The 17,174-nt window shown below is 43.7% G+C and overlaps 2 protein-coding genes across 2 annotated transcripts; both read right to left on the bottom strand.

Moving 5' to 3' along the window:
• Positions 1-7,952: 7,952 nt before the first annotated feature.
• LOC113818839 (protein unc-13 homolog C-like) lies at positions 7,953-9,038 on the bottom strand. The gene has a single exon (XM_070141535.1). The coding sequence runs from the start codon at positions 9,036-9,038 to the stop codon at positions 7,953-7,955; it is 1,086 nt and encodes a 361-aa protein (XP_069997636.1).
• Positions 9,039-13,318: 4,280 nt separating this feature from the next.
• LOC138867091 (uncharacterized) lies at positions 13,319-14,999 on the bottom strand. Its single transcript, XM_070141534.1, has 3 exons — positions 14,872-14,999; positions 13,780-14,098; positions 13,319-13,324 (listed from the first exon to the last, which is right to left on the bottom strand). The coding sequence occupies exons 1-3, from the start codon at positions 14,997-14,999 to the stop codon at positions 13,319-13,321; spliced, it is 453 nt and encodes a 150-aa protein (XP_069997635.1).
• Positions 15,000-17,174: the final 2,175 nt, after the last annotated feature.

Raw genomic sequence — 17,174 nt, 5'->3', positions numbered from 1 at the left:
GGGATGGAAGATGCATCATAGGTGATGGAAGATGCATCATAGGGGTGGAAGATGCGTCATAGGTGATGGAAGATGCGTCATAGGGGATGGAATATGCATCATAGGGGTGGAAGATGCGTCATAGGTGATGGAAGATGCATCATAGGGGTGGAAGATGCGTCATAGGTGATGGAAGATGCGTCATAGGTGATGGAAGATGCATCATAGGGGTGGAAGATGCGTCATAGGTGATGGAAGATGCGTCATAGGGGATGGAAGATGCATCATAGGGGATGGAAGATGCATCATAGGTGATAGAAGATGCATCATAGGTGATGGAAGATGCGTCATAGGTGATGGAAGATGCATCATAGGTGATGGAAGATGCGTCATAGGTGATGGAAGATGCGTCCTAGGTGATGGAAGATGCATCATAGGTGATAGAAGATGCATCATAGGGGATGGAAGATGAGTCATAGGTGATGGAAGATGCATCATAGGTGATAGAAGATGCATCATAGGGGATGGAAGATGCGTCATAGGTGATGGAAGATGCATCATAGGTGATGGAAGATGCATCATAGGGGATGGAAGATGCGTCATAGGTGATGGAAGATGCGTCATAGGTGATGGAAGATGCGTCATAGGTGATGGAAGATGCTTCATAGGGGATGGAAGATGCATCATAGGGGATGGAAGATGCATCATAGGTGATGGAAGATGCATCATAGGGGATGGAAGATGCGTCATAGGTGATGGAAGATGCATCATAGGGGATGGAAGATGCATCATAGGGGATGGAAGATGCGTCATAGGTGATGGAAGATGCGTCATAGGGGATGGAAGATGCATCATAGGGGATGGAAGATGCATCATAGGTGATAGAAGATGCATCATAGGTGATGGAAGATGCGTCATAGGTGATGGAAGATGCATCATAGGTGATGGAAGATGCGTCATAGGTGATGGAAGATGCGTCCTAGGTGATGGAAGATGCGTCATAGGTGATAGAAGATGCATCATAGGGGATGGAAGATGCGCCATATGTGATGGAAGATGCATCATAGGTGATAGAAGATGCATCATAGGGGATGGAAGATGCGTCATAGGTGATGGAAGATGCATCATAGGTGATGGAAGATGCATCATAGGGGATGGAAGATGCGTCATAGGTGATGGAAGATGTATCATAGGTGATGGAAGATGTATCATAGGGGATGGAAGATGCATCATAAGTGATGGAAGATGTATCATAGGTGATGGAAGATGCATCATAGGTGATGGAAGACGTATCATAGGGGATGGAAGATGCATCATAGGTGATGAAAGATGCATCATAGGGGATGGAAGATGTATCATAGGGGATGGAAGATTCATCATAGGTGATGGAAGATGCGTCATAGGTGATGGAAGATGCATCATAGGGGATGGAAGATGCATCATAGGTTAGTGAAGATGCATCATAGATGATGGAAGATGCATCATAATTGATGGAAGATGCGTCATAGGTGATGGAAAATGCATCATAGGGGATGGAAGATGCATCATAGGTGATGGAAGATGCGTCATAGGTGATGGAAAATACATCATAGGGGATGGAAGATGCATTATAGGGGATGGAAGATGCATCATAGGTGATGGAAGATGCATCATAGGTGATGGAAGATGCATCATAGGTGATGGAAGATGCGTCATAGGTGATGGAAGATGCATCATAGGGGATGGAAGATGCATCATAGGTGATGGAAGATGCATCATAGGGGATGGAAGATGCATCATAGGTGATGGAAGATGCATCATAGGTGATGGAAGATGCGTCATAGGTGATGGAAGATGCATCATAGGTGATGGAAAATGCATCATAGGGGATGGAAGATGCATCATAGGGGATGGAAGATGCATCATAGGTGATGGAAGATGCATCATAGGTGATGGAAGATGCATCATAGGTGATGGAAGATGCGTCATAGGTGATGGAAGATGCATCATAGGGGATGGAAGATGCATCATAGGTGATGGAAGATGCATCATAGGGGATGGAAGATGCATCATAGGTGATGGAAGATGCATCATAGGTGATGGAAGATGCGTCATAGGTGATGGAAGATGCATCATAGGGGATGGAAGATACATCATAGGGGATGGAAGATGCATCATAGGTGATGGAAGATGCATCATAGGGGATGGAAGATGCGTCATAGGTGATGGAAGATGCGTCATAGGTGATGAAAGATGCATCATAGGGGATGGAAGATGCGTCATAGGTGATGGAAGATGCGTCATAGGTTATAGAAGATGCATCATAGGGGATGGAAGATGCGTCATAGGTGATGGAAGATGCATCATAGGTGATGGAAGATGCGTCATAGGTGATGGAAGATGCGTCCTAGGTGATGGCAGATGCATCATAGGGGATGGAAGATGCATCATAGGTGAGAGAAGATGCATCATAGGTGGTGGAAGATGCGTCATAGGTGATGGAAGATGCTTCATAGGGGATGGAAGATGCATCATAGGGGATGGAAGATGCATCATAGGGGATGGAAGATGCATCATAGGGGATGGAAGATGCATCATAGGTGATGGAAGATGCATCATAGGGGATGGAAGATGCATCATAGGTGATGGAAGATGCGTCATAGGTGATGGAAGATGCATCATAGGGGATGGAAGATGCATCATAGGGGATGGAAGATGCATCATAGGTGATAGAAGATGCATCATAGGTGATGGAAGATGCGTCATAGGTGATGGAAGATGCATCATAGGTGATGGAAGATGCGTCATAGGTGATGGAAGATGCGTCCTAGGTGATGGAAGATGCATCATAGGTGATAGAAGATGCATCATAGGGGATGGAAGATGCGTCATAGGTGATGGAAGATGCATCATAGGTGATGGAAGATGCATCATAGGGGATGGAAGATGCGTCATAGGTGATGGAAGATGCGTCATAGGTGATGGAAGATGCGTCCTAGGTGATGGAAGATACGTCCTAGGTGATGGAAGATGCATCATAGGTGATGGAAGATGCGTCATAGGTGATGGAAGATGCGTCATAGGTGATGGAAGATGCATCATAGGTGATGGAAGATGCATCATAGGTGATGGAAGATGCATCATAGGGGATGGAAGATGCATCATAGGTGATGGAAGATGCATCATAGGGGATGGAAGATGCATCATAGGGGATGGAAGATGCATCATAGGTGATGGAAGATGCGTCATAGGGGATGGAAGATGCATCATAGGGGATGGAAGATGCATCATAGGTGATGGAAGATGCATCATAGGTGATGGAAGATGCATCATAGGTGATGGAAGATGCATCATAGGTGGTGGAAGATGCGTCATAGGTGGTGGAAGATGCGTCATAGGGGATGGAAGATGCATCATAGGCGATGGAAGATGCATCATAGGTGGTGGAAGATGCGTCATAGGTGATGCAAGATGCATCATAGGTGGTGGAAGATGCATCATAGGTGATGGAAGATGCATCATAGGTGGTGGAAGATGCATCATAGGTGATGGAAGATGCATCATAGGTGGTGGAAGATGCATCATAGGTGATGGAAGATGCATCATAGGTGGTGGAAGATGCATCATAGGTGGTGGAAGATGCATCATAGGTGATGGAAGATGCATCATAGGGGATGGAAGATGCGTCATAGGTGATGGAAGATGCATCATAGGTGGTGGAAGATGCATCATAGGTGGTGGAAGATGCATCATAGGTGATGGAAGATGCATCATAGGTGGTGGAAGATGCGTCATAGGTGATGGAAGATGCATCATAGGTGGTGGAAGATGCATCATAGGTGATGGAAGATGCATCATAGGTGATGGAAGATGCATCATAGGTGATGGAAGATGCATCATAGGTGGTGGAAGATGCATCATAGGTGATGGAAGATGCATCATAGGTGATGGAAGATGCATCATAGGTGATGGAAGATGTATCATAGGGGATGGAAGATGTATCATAGGGGATGGAAGATGTATCGTAGGGGATGGAAGATGCGTCATAGGGGATGGAAGATGCGTCATAGGGGATGGAAGATGCGTCATAGGTGATGGAAGATGTATCATAGAGGATGGAAGATGCGTCATAGGGGATGGAAGATGCATCATAGGGGATGGAAGATGCATCATAGGGGATGGAAGATGCGTCATAGGGGATGGAAGATGCGTCATAGGGGATTGAAGATGCGTCATAGGGGATGGAAGATGCATCATAGTTATGGAAGATGCATCATAGGGGATGGAAGATGCGTCATAGGGGATGGAAGATGCATCATAGGGGATGGAAGATGCGTTATAGGGGATGGAAGATGCTTCATAGGTGATGGAAGATGCATCATAGGTGATGGAATATGCATCATAGGTGATGGAATATGCATCATAGGTGATGGAAGATGCGTCATAGGGGATGGAAGATTTATCATAGGGGATGGAAGATTTATCATAGGGGATGGAAGATGCATCATAGGTGATGGAAGATGCATCATAGGTGATGGAAATTGAAATTGAAATTGAAACAGTTTATTTTGCCATAAATATTTATACAGATAATGTAGGTACATATAGTGTTATATAAAACGTGGCTCAGCCTTTTTAAAGGAAAACTCTCTTGAAAAGACTGTTGATTAACAAAGTATGTACAGAGAATTTTGGTCATGTTCATCAGTTATATTGATGGGTACTCAGAATGATATATACAGGAGACAATATAGACAAATACATTAATCATACATTACAACGGCATAGACAATTTAGTAAAATAAACTATACAGAGCATGGAATGAAATACAAAGACGAGATAATAATGGTAGATAATGTAGTTTAAGGATCAAGTATCGGAATATGTTTGGTTATAAATATTATTTGTACAGTATTTTACTCTACATTGTTATAGTTATATTTGGTCACAAAGTATTGCTTGAGAGTCTTTTTGAACGCCTCAAAGGTAGGTTTATTCCTCAGATTTTCGGGGAGAGTGTTCCAGATCTTTGGACCACGATAATCTATAACTGTCTTTGACTGAGACGAGTTACAAAATGGGAGTTGGAGAAGCGAAGCATTTCTTAAAGCATATTGACTATTATTGCGATAATTAAACATTGTGTTATCTGGGTATCTTAGACATTTAAAAACGTATGTGGCAGAACAGTAATCGTTCAGTTCATAAAATTTTAATATATTTAGTTCTCTGAAAGCTGCATTGGTGTGGCCATACCTGTGCAGGCGAGCAATGCATCTTATGACTCTCTTCTGAGCAATAAACAGACATTTGAGGCGATTCTTGGGGACTCCACTCCATACAACATTACAATAAGTAAGATGAGGATATATCAACGAATAATATATCTGTTTGAAGGCTTCGGTGGATAAAACATTTCTCATATGGTACATGATGCCACGTTGCTTACTGATTTTGCTGGCGATATCTTGGATATTTTGGCTCCAGCTTAAATTTTGATTTACTTTAACACTTAGAAATTTAGTACAATATGTGCGTTTGATAATTTTACTGTCAAATCGTAGTTCTGGCAGGATGTGAGGCATCTCTTTATTTCGGTGAAATATAAAATGAGTTTTATTGGTGTTTAAGTTTAGCTTATTGCTAAGAATCCAGTTGCTTACTTGGCGCAGGTTGTGGGTGGCATTGGTGATCAGGGAATTAATGTTCGGACCAGCAGTGTACAAGGTGGCATCATCAGCATACAGAGTAAAATTAAATAGATTGGTACAGTTCACAAAATCATTTATATACAATAAGAAAAGATATGGACCAAGTATGGAACCCTGTGGTACTCCGTTTAACATTTGACAGGTGGGAGAGGAACATTTAGTATATGAAACATACTCTATTTGTTAAGTAAGAATTAAACCAATTATTGGCGTTATCTTTAATACCATAGTCAGCTAATTTCCGTAACAAAATTCTGTGGTTTACAGTATCAAATGCTACGAGAGCAGACTGAGTGGATTTTCCATCGACAAAGCCATACTGGGAAGGTGTTATTACTTTATTGCGTTTATAGTACTCTTCTAAGCGTCTTAATGCCAATTTCTCAAGTAGCTTAGCTAATGCTGATAACATGGAAATGGGGCGGTAATTATTTATTGAATTTTTATCACCTGCTTTAAAAATGGGTATGACTGGCGATCTTTAATGTATCGGGGAATATTCCAGTTTGAAAAGAAGCAATAAATATATAAACTAATACATGGGCTATGTATGGAGCAATCTTTTTTATTAGTTTTATGGGTATTTCATCGTGACCAGCGGATGTATCTTTTTTTTAGATTTAATTGTGTCCAGCACTTCCTGAACTGTGACTGGGGGGAGGGACATCCTGTCATTTACTGGATGCCCCAAAAATGTTTCGAAATTATCATTGTGGTTATGGGAATCCAAATCATGATTCGTTCCGATATCACTGAAGTAAATATTAAATTGTTCAGCAATATCATGAGGGTCAGTCACAACTTTACCACTAACATTGATTGAGTGGGTATGTTCACACGTGGTCTTGTTACGGTTTAGGATAGTGTTAAGCACCTTCCAGGTCGTGTGTGAGTTACAAGGATCTTGAAGTAACTTGCTTTTTAGATAAGTTGACTTTGCATTACGGATAGTGGTGGTCAACTGATTTCTAATTGAGCGGAAGGCTTCTCCATAAGTCAGGGGATATTTTGCATATTTTCTTTGTAATTTATTCTTTTGGGCAATCAAGGTTTTTATTTCTGATGTTATGTATGGCTTGGCAAGGGCTTTGGGCTTTAGAGATTTATGTAAAGGGAAGAAAACATTGAATGAAGTTGTGAATATAGTATAGAAATTGGCAAGCTTATTATTAGGATTGGCAGGAATATAAATCAAGTCCCAAGACACAGATTGCAAGTGCTGAATGAACAGCTGGACATTTTGCTCCGAGAAATCCCTATACTGAATATCTATTTCGCCAGGTTGTGCTATTGTTACGTTAGACTTGAATTCAGAAAGTACTGGAAAGTGATCAGATATATGAGAGTATATTATTGTATTATCCAGATTATGTGCAAGGTCATTTGTCCAGATATGATCCAGCAATGTTACAGAACTGTCTGTCACACGAGTGGGCTTCGTTATGCAGTTATAAAACATATTTTCGTGGAATAGGTTTGACAGGTTTCTAGAGGCAGGCATGGCTGAATTTAACAAGTTTATGTTAAAATCACCCGTAATATAGCAGCGTTTGTTCTCAGATGCCAAGACTCGTGATTTCATTGAGCTTGTCAAAGAAAAGCTGGTTATTTGATTTGGGACGGTTGTAAATCATACCGACGATAATGTTACTGGATTTATTAAATATTTCAATGAAAAGGCTCTCCATGATGAGGTTATTAACTGTAAGGTCTGGTCTTGGGCAAGCGTTATGTGACTCATGAACAAATACTGCTATACCCCCGCTACCCCTGCTGGTATTATTGGTGAACATCTGATAAGTCTTAATGTCGTACAGGTTTTGAATTTCTTCCGTGAGCTTCGTTTCACACATACACATGACATCAAAAGTAAACTTTAGAGGCAGAACACAGCTGTTTACGAGGTCATCAAGATGTTTAGGAATGCTGTTAATATTATATCCTAAAACAGTGAAAGATGCAAAACTTTTATCAACCTTAGAGCCAGGAAATATGTACTTAGGAGACGGGTTTTTAAACTGCAGGGACTGTTGAAGGAAAATATCAGGGTTATTGTTATCAGTCATACCGTCATTGTTTTCAGGGAAGGTTACAAGACTCATACTGTCAATGTCATCAAAAGATAGGATGTCGTGGCGACTGGCGAAACAGACTAAGAAATTCATTATCACAAATACTGGAAAACGGAAAACATATGGGGGACATTGTATAATGTGAAAAACAATTGAGGAAAATTACAACACCTCAGCTTTTTTAAGCCTTGTAGTATGATGGGGGCTTCCTCATAGGACTGCTTTGCTTGGACTGCTGGGTGTGGGTCTGGCTTCCGCTGTTGCTTGTATGTCGGCTGCGGCAGGTGCGATGCTGTTGGCAGTCACCTCTGGCTGTAGCATCTCGTGGCTGGGAGGTGCCTGGGAGGTGGCACCGGAAGCTGGGGCAGGACTGGCGTCAGCAGACGCAGAAGTGGTTTGGTCAGTCGGAGTGAGGTTTAAGTCGACTGCAGGCGTGTTCGGAGGAACAGCCGGGGAAAAGCTGGCAGGAGGCTGTAGTGCGGAGGACGTCAGGACAGGATACTCTGCTATGGAGGCGACACGAGGCGGTGTCGTGTGCAGAGACGGCGGTGTGGCTTGAGGCTGCGTGGCGTCGCGAGCTGGACGGTCGCGTGCGCGGTCCTTATCCCGACGTTCTCTTACCACAAGTGTCCTATAGTTAAAGTAGGCCACCTTCCCTTGTCGCCTGGCCTCGCGCAGTTCGTCCATCTTGCTTCGGCGGATGTCCAATGTTGCAGGACACAGGTCCTCATTCACATAAACTCGTGTTCCGGCGAGCCTGCGGCGATCCTGAAGCACGGATTCGCGGTCCTGGAATCGCGTGAATTTGACAACAATGTCACGTGGTTTGTCCTTCTGCTTCCCCACTCGGTGAGCTCGTTCAAGGTCAGGAGTCAGATTGAAATGTCTGCGGAGAAACTGTGAGACCTTCCAGTGCGACTGCTGCCAGTTCTCGTTCCTGTCCTCTGGAATTCCACTTATGCGTAGATTATTTCTTCTGCTCTGGTCTTCCATGTAGTCCGCGCGGTCCGTGGCTTTCATGAGGCTTTGCTTCACCTCTGCTGTATCGGCAGATAATCCGCGGAGTTGTTGTTCAAGCAAGGCGTTGTCATCAGAGAGCTTTCTTATCTCCTTCTTTGAATCCTCCAGTTCCTTTTGCGTGAATTCAAGGCTTTCGATCACATCACTCAGCTTGCTCGTTGCTTCGCTCAGTGCGCGCTGCAAGTTACAGATGGTATCGTTGAGCGATGTCTTATGAGCCTCCATCAGCGATATGACTTCGCTTAGCATGATGGTCTTAGGGCTGGCAAGTGTCATAGGGGATGGAAGATGTATCAAAGGGGATGGAAAATGTATCATAGGTGATGGAAGATGTATCATAGGGGATGGTAGATGTATCATAGGTGATGGAAGATGCATCATAGGTGATGGAAGATGCATCATATGTGATGGAAGATACATCATAGGTGATGGAAGATTTATCATAGGGGATGGAAGATTTATCATAGGGGATGGAAGATGCGTCATAGGTGATGGAAGATGCATCATAGGTGATGGAAGATGTATCATAGGGGATGGAAGATGCATCATAGGTGATGGAAGATGCATCATAGGTGATGGAAGATGTATCATAGGGGATGGAAGATGTATCATAGGGGATGGAAGATGCATCATAGGGGATGGAAGATGCATCATAGGTGATGGAAGATGTATCATAGGGGATGGAAGATGCATCATAAGTGATGGAAGATGTATCATAGGGGATGGAAGATGTATCATAGGTGATGGAGGATGCATCATAGGTGATGGAAGATGTATCATAGGTGATGGAAGATGTATCATAGGGGATGGAAGATGCATCATAAGTGATGGAAGATGTATCATAGGGGATGGAAGATGTATCATAGGTGATGGAAGATGCATCATAGGTGATGGAAGATGTATCATAGGGGATGGAAGATGCATCATAAGTGATGGAAGATGCATCATAAGTGATGGAAGATGTATCATAGGGGATGGAAGATGTATCATAGGTGATGGAGGATGCATCATAGGTGATGGAAGATGTATCATAGGTGATGGAAGATGTATCATAGGGGATGGAAGATGCATCATAAGTGATGGAAGATGTATCATAGGGGATGGAAGATGTATCATAGGTGATGGAAGATGCATCATAGGTGATGGAAGATGTATCATAGGGGATGGAAGATGCATCATAAGTGATGGAAGATGTATCATATGTGATGGAAGATGCATCATAAGTGATGGAAGATGTATCATAGGGGATGGAAGATGCATCATAAGTGATGGAAGATGCTTCATAGGGGATGGAAGATGTTTCATAGGTGATGGAAGATGTATCATAGGTGATGGAAGATGTATCATAGGTGATGGAAGATGTATCATAGGGGATGGAAGATGCATCATAAGTGATGGAAGATGTATCATAGGTGATGGAAGATGCATCATAGGTGATGGAAGACGTATCATAGGGGATGGAAGATGCATCATAGGTGATGAAAGATGCACCATAGGGGATGGAAGATGTATCGTAGGGGATGGAAGATTCATCATAGGTGATGGAAGATGCGTCATAGGTGATGGAAGATGCATCATAGGGGATGGAAGATTCATCATAGGTGATGGAAGATGCGTCATAGGTGATGGAAGATGCGTCATAGGGGATGGAAGATGCATCATAGGTGATGGAAGATGCGTCATAGGTGATGGAAGATGCATCATAGGTGATGAAAGATGCATCATAGGGGATGGAAGATGCGTCATAGGGGATGGAAGATGCATCATAGGTGATGGAAGATGCATCATAGGGGATGGAAGATGCATCATAGGTGATGGAAGATGCGTCATAGGGGATGGAAGATGCATCATAGGCGATGGAAGATGCGTCATAGGTGATGGAAGATGCATCATAGGTGATGAAAGATGCATCATAGGGGATGGAAGATGCGTCATAGGGGATGGAAGATGCATCATAGGTGATGAAAGATGCATCATAGGTGATGGAAGATGCGTCATAGGTGATGGAAGATGCATCATAGGGGATGGAAGATGTATCATAGGGGATGGAAGATGCATCATACGTGATGGAAGATGCATCATAGGGGATGGAAGATGTATCAAAGGGGATGGAAGATGAATCATAAGTGATGGAAGATGTATCACAGGGGATGGAAGATGTATCATAAGTTATGGAAGATGTATCATAGGTGATGGAAGATGTATCATAGGGGATGGAAGATGCATCATAAGTGATGGAAGATGTATCATACGTGATGGTAGATGTATCATAGGGGATGGAAGATGCATCATAAGGGATGTAAGATGTATCAAAGGTGATGGAAGATGCATCATAGGTGATGGAACATGTATCATAGGTGATGGAAGATGCATCATAGGTGATGGAAGATGCGTCATAGGTGATGGAAGATGCATCATAGGGGATGGAAGATGTATCATAGGGGATGGAAGATGCATCATAGGGGATGGAAGATGCGTCATAGGTGATGGAAGATGCGTCATAGGGGATGGAAGATGCGTCATAGGGGATGGAAGATGCATCATACGTGATGGAAGATGCGTCACAGGTGATGGAAGATGCATCATAGGGGATGGAAGATGCATCATAGGGGATGGAAGATGCATCATACGTGATGGAAGATGCGTCATAGGTGATGGAAGATGCATCATAGGGGATGGAAGATGCATCATACGTGATGGAAGATGCGTCAGAGGTGATGGAAGATGCATCATACGTGATGGAAGATGCGTCATAGGTGATGGAAGATGCTTCATAGGGGATGGAAGATACATCATAGGGGATGGAAGATGCATCATAGGGGATGGAAGATGCGTCATAGGTGATGGAAGATGCGTCATAGGGGATGGAAGATGCGTCATAGGTGATGGAAGATGCATCATACGTGATGGAAGAAGCGTCATAGGTGATGGAAGATGCATCATAGGGGATGGAAGATGCATCATAGGGGATGGAAGATACATCATAGGGGATGGAAAATGCGTCATAGGGGATAGAAGATGCATCATAGGGGATGAAAGATGCATCATAGGGGATGGAATATGCATCATAGGGGATGGAAGATGCGTCATAGGTGATGGAAGATGCATCATAGAGGATGAAAGATGCATCATAGGGGATGGAAGATTCGTCATAGGTGATGGAAGATGCATCATATGTGATAGAAGATGCGTCATAGGGGATGGAATATGCGTCATAGGGGATGGAAGATTCATCATAGGTGATAGAAGATGCGTCATAGGGGATGGAATATGCGTCATAGGGGATGGAAGATGCATCATAGGGGATGGAAAATGCGTCATAGGGGATGGAAGATGCATCATGGGAGATGGAAGATGCGTCATAGGTGATGGAAGGTGTGTCATAGGGGATGAAAGATGCATCATAGGGGATGGAAGATGCGTCATAGGGGATGGAATATGCGTCATAGGTGATGGAAGATGCATCATAGGGGATGGAAGATGCATAATAGGGGATGGAAGATTCGTCATAGGTGATGGAAGATGCATCATAGGTGATAGAAGATGCGTCATAGGGGATGGAATATGCGTCATAGGGGATCGAAGATTCATCATAGGTGATGGAAGATGCGTCATAGGGGATGGAAGATGCATCATAGGTGATGGAAGATGCATCATAGTTGATGGAAGATGTATCATAGGGGATGGAAGATTCATCATAGGTGATGGAAGATGCATCATAGGTGATGGAAGATGTATCATAGGGGATGGAAGATTCATCATAGGTGATGGAAGATGCGTCATAGGGGATGGAAGATGCATCATAGGTGATGAAAGATGCATCATAGGAGATGGAAGATGTATCATAGGGGATGGAAGATTCATCATAGGTGATGGAAGATGCATCATAGGTGATGGAAGATGCATCATAGGTGATGAAAGATTCATCATAGGGGATGGAAGATGTATCATAGGTGGTGGAAGATGTATCATAGGTGATGGAAGATGTATCATAGGGGATGGAAGATGCATCATAAGTGATGGAAGATGCATCATAGGGGATGGAAGATGCATCATAAGTGATGGAAGATGTATCATAGGTGATGGAAGATGTATCATAGGGGATGGAAGATGCATCATAAGTGATGGAAGATGTATCATAGGTGATGGAAGATGTATCATAGGGGATGGAAGATGCATCATAAGTGATGGAAGATGTATAATTGGGGATGGAAGATGCATCATAGGGGATGGAAGATGTATCATAGGGGATGGAAGATGCATCATAGGGGATGGAAGATGCGTCATAGGGGATGGAAGATGCATCATAGGGGATGGAAGATGCATCATAGGGGATGGAAGATGCGTCATAGGGGATGGAAGATGCATCATAGGGGATGGAAGATGCTTTATAGGTGATGGAAGATGCGTCATAGGGGATGGAAGATGCGTCATAGTGGATGGAAGATGCGTCATAGGGGATGGAAGATGCGTCATAGGGGATGGAAGATGCATCATAGGGGATGGAAGATGCATCATAGGGGATGGAAGATGCGTCATAGGGGATGGAAGATGCGTCATAGCTGATGCAAGATACGTCATAGGTGATGGAAGATACATCATAGGGGATGGAAGATGCATCATAGGGGATGGAAGATGCATCATAGGTTGTGGAAGATACATCATAGGGGATGGAAGAAGCATCATAGGGGATGGAAGATGCGTCATAGGTAGTGGAAAATGCATCATAGGGGATGGAAGATGCATCATAGGTGATGGAAGATGCATCATAGGGGATGGAAGATGCATCATAGGGGATGGAAAATGCATCATAGGTGGTGGAAAATGCATCATAGGTGGTGGAAGATGCGTCATAGGGGATGGAAGATGCATCATAGGGGATGGAAAATGCATCATAGGTGGTGGAAAATGCATCATAGGTGGTGGAAGATGCGTCATAGGGGATGGAAGATGCATCATAGGGGATGGAAGATGCAACATAGGGGATGGAAGATGCGTCATAGGGGATGGAAGATGCGTCATAGGGGATGGAAGATGCGTCATAGGTGATGAAAGATGCGTCATAGGTGATGGAAGATGCATCATAGGAGATGGAAGATGTATAATTGGGGATGGAAGATGCATCAAAGGGGATGGAGGATGTATAATTGGGGATGTAAAATGAATCGTAGGGGATGGAAGATGCGTCATAGGGGATGGAAGATCCATCATAGGGGATGGAAGATGCATCATAGGGGATGGAAGATGCATCAAAGGGGATGGAAGATGCATCATAGGTGATGGAAGATGCGTCATAGGAGATGGAAGATGCATCAAAGGGGATGGAGGATGTATAACTGGGGATGTAAAATGAATCGTAGGGGATGGAAGATGCGTCATAGGGGATGGAAAATGCATCATAGGTGATGGAAGATGTATAATTGGGGATGGAAGATGCATCGTAGGGGATGGAAGATGCATCTTAGGGGATGGAAGATGCATCATAGGGGATGGAAGATGCGTCATAGGGGATGGAAGATGCATCATAGGGGATGGAAGATGCATCATAGGGGATGGAAGATGCGTCATAGGGGATGGAAGATGCATCATAGGGGATGGAAGATGCATCATAGGGGATGGAAGATGCATCATAGGGGATGGAAGATGCATAATAGGGGATGAAGGATATATAATTGGGAATGGAAGATGCATCATAGGGGATGGAAGATGCGTCATAGGGGATGGAAGATGCGTCATAGGGGATGGAAGATGCATCATAGGGGATGGAGGATGTATAATTGGGGATGGAAGATGCATCATAGGGGATGGAAGATACATCATAGGGGATGGAAGATGCATCATAGGGGATGGAAGATGCATCATAGGTGGTGGAAGATGCATCATAGGTGATGGAAGATGCATCATAGGTGATGGAAGATGCATCATAGGTGGTGGAAGATGCATCATAGGTGATGGAAGATGCATCATAGGTGATGGAAGATGCATCATAGGGGATGGAAGATGCATCATAGGTGGTGGAAGATGCATCATAGGTGATGGAAAATGCATCATAGGTGGTGGAAGATGCGTCATAGGTGATGGAAGATGCGTCATAGGTGATGGAAGATACATCATAGGGGATGGAAGATGCATCATAGGTGATGGAAAATGCATCATAGTTGGTGGAAGATGCGTCATAGGTGATGGAAGATGCTTCATAGGGGATGGAAGATGCATCATAGGTGATGGAAGATGCATCATAGGTGATGGAAGATGCATCATAGGTGATGGAAGATGCATCATAGGGGATGGAAGATGCGTCATAGGGGATGGAAGATGCATCATAGGGGATGGAAGATGCATCATAGGGGATGGAAGATGCGTCATAGGGGATGGAAGATGCGTCATAGGGGATGGAAGATGCGTCATAGGGGATGGAAGATGCGTCATAGTGGATGGAAGAGGCGTCGTAGGGGATGGAAGATGCGTCCTAGGTGATGGAAGATGCGTCATAGGGGATGGAAGATGCATCATAGGTGATGGAAGATGCATCATAGGTGATGGAAGATGCGTCATAGGGGATGGAAAATGCGTCATAGGGGTTGGAAGATGCATCATAGGGGATGGAAGATGTATCATAGAGGATGGAAGATGCATCATAGGGGATGGAAGATGCTTCATAGGGGATGGAAGATGCATCATAGGTGATGGAAGATGCATCATAGGTTGTGGAAGATGCATCATAGGTGGTGGAAGATGCGTCATAGGTGATGGAAGACTCTTCATAGGGGATGGAAGATGCTTCATAGGCGATGGAAAATGCATCATAGGTGGTGGAAGATGCGTCATAGGTGATGGAAAATGCTTCATAGGGGATGGAAGATGCGTCATAGGTGATGGAAGATGCATCATAGGTTGTGGAAGATGCATCATAGGTGGTGGAAGATGCGTCATAGGTGATGGAAGATGCTTCATAGGGGATGGAAGATGCATCATAGGTGATGGAAGATGCATCATAGGTTGTGGAAGATGCATCATAGGTGGTGGAAGATGCGTCATAGGTGATGGAAGACTCTTCATAGGGGATGGAAGATGCGTCATAGGTGATGGAAGATGCATCATAGGTGATGGAAGATGCATCATAGGTGATGGAAGATGCATCATAGGGGATGGAAGATGCATCATAGGTGATGGAAGATGCATCATAGGTTGTGGAAGATGCAACATAGGTGGTGGAAGATGCGTCATAGGTGGTGGAAGATGCATCATAGGTGATGGAAGATGCTTCATAGGTGATGGAAGATGCTTCATAGGGGATGGAAGATGCGTCATAGGTGATGGAAGATGCTTCATAGGGGATGGAAGATGCATCATAGGTGATGGAAGATGTATCATAGGTGATGGAAAATGCATCATAGGTGGTGGAAGATTCATCATAGGTGATGGAAGATTCATCATAGGTGATTGAAGATGTATCATAGGTGATTGAAGATGCATCATAGGTGATGGAAGATGCATCATAGGTGATGGAAGATGCATCATAGGGGATGGAAGATACATCATAGGGGATGGAAGATGCATCATAGGGGATGGAAGATGCATCATAGGTGGTGGAAAATGCATCATAGGTGATGGAAGATGCATCATAGGTGATGGAAGATGCATCATAGGTGATGGAAGATGCATCATAGGGGATGGAAGATGCATCATAGGTGATGGAAGATGCATCATAGGTGATGGAAGATGCATCATAGGTGATGGAAGATGCATCATAGGTGATGGAAGATGCATCATAGGTGATGGAAGATGCGTCATAGGTGATGGAAGATGCTTCATAGGGGATGGAAAATGCATCATAGGTGATGGAAAATGCTTCATAGGTGATGGAAGATGCGTCATAGGTGATGGAAGATGCTTCATAGGGGATGGAAAATGCATCATAGGTGATGGAAAATGCTTCATAGGTGATGGAAGATGCTTCATAGGGGATGGAAGATGCGTCATAGGTGATGGAAGATGCTTCATAGGGGATGGAAAATGCATCATAGGTGATGGAAAATGCTTCATAGGTGATGGAAAATGCTTCATAGGTGATGGAAGATGCATCATAGGTGGTGGAAAATGCATCATAGGGGATGGAAGATGCATCATAGGTGATGGAAGATGCACCATAGGTGATGGAAGATGCGTCATAGGTAATGGAAGATGCATCATAGGTGATGGAAGATGCATCATAGGTGATGGAAGATGCGTCATAGGTGATGGAAGATGCATCATAGGTGATGGAAGATGCATCATAGGTGGTGGAAGATACATCATAGGGGATGGAAGATGCATCATAGGGGATGGAAGATGCATCATAGGTGATGGAAGATGCATCATAGGTGATGGAAGATGCGTCATAGGTGATGGAAGATGCATCATAGGTGATGG

This window comes from Penaeus vannamei, chromosome 28 (genome assembly GCF_042767895.1).
Source record: "Penaeus vannamei isolate JL-2024 chromosome 28, ASM4276789v1, whole genome shotgun sequence".
Lineage (NCBI taxonomy): Eukaryota > Metazoa > Arthropoda > Malacostraca > Decapoda > Penaeidae > Penaeus > Penaeus vannamei.
The sequence above is the reverse complement of the archived record's forward strand: the minus strand, read 5'-3'. Positions and strand labels throughout refer to the sequence as shown.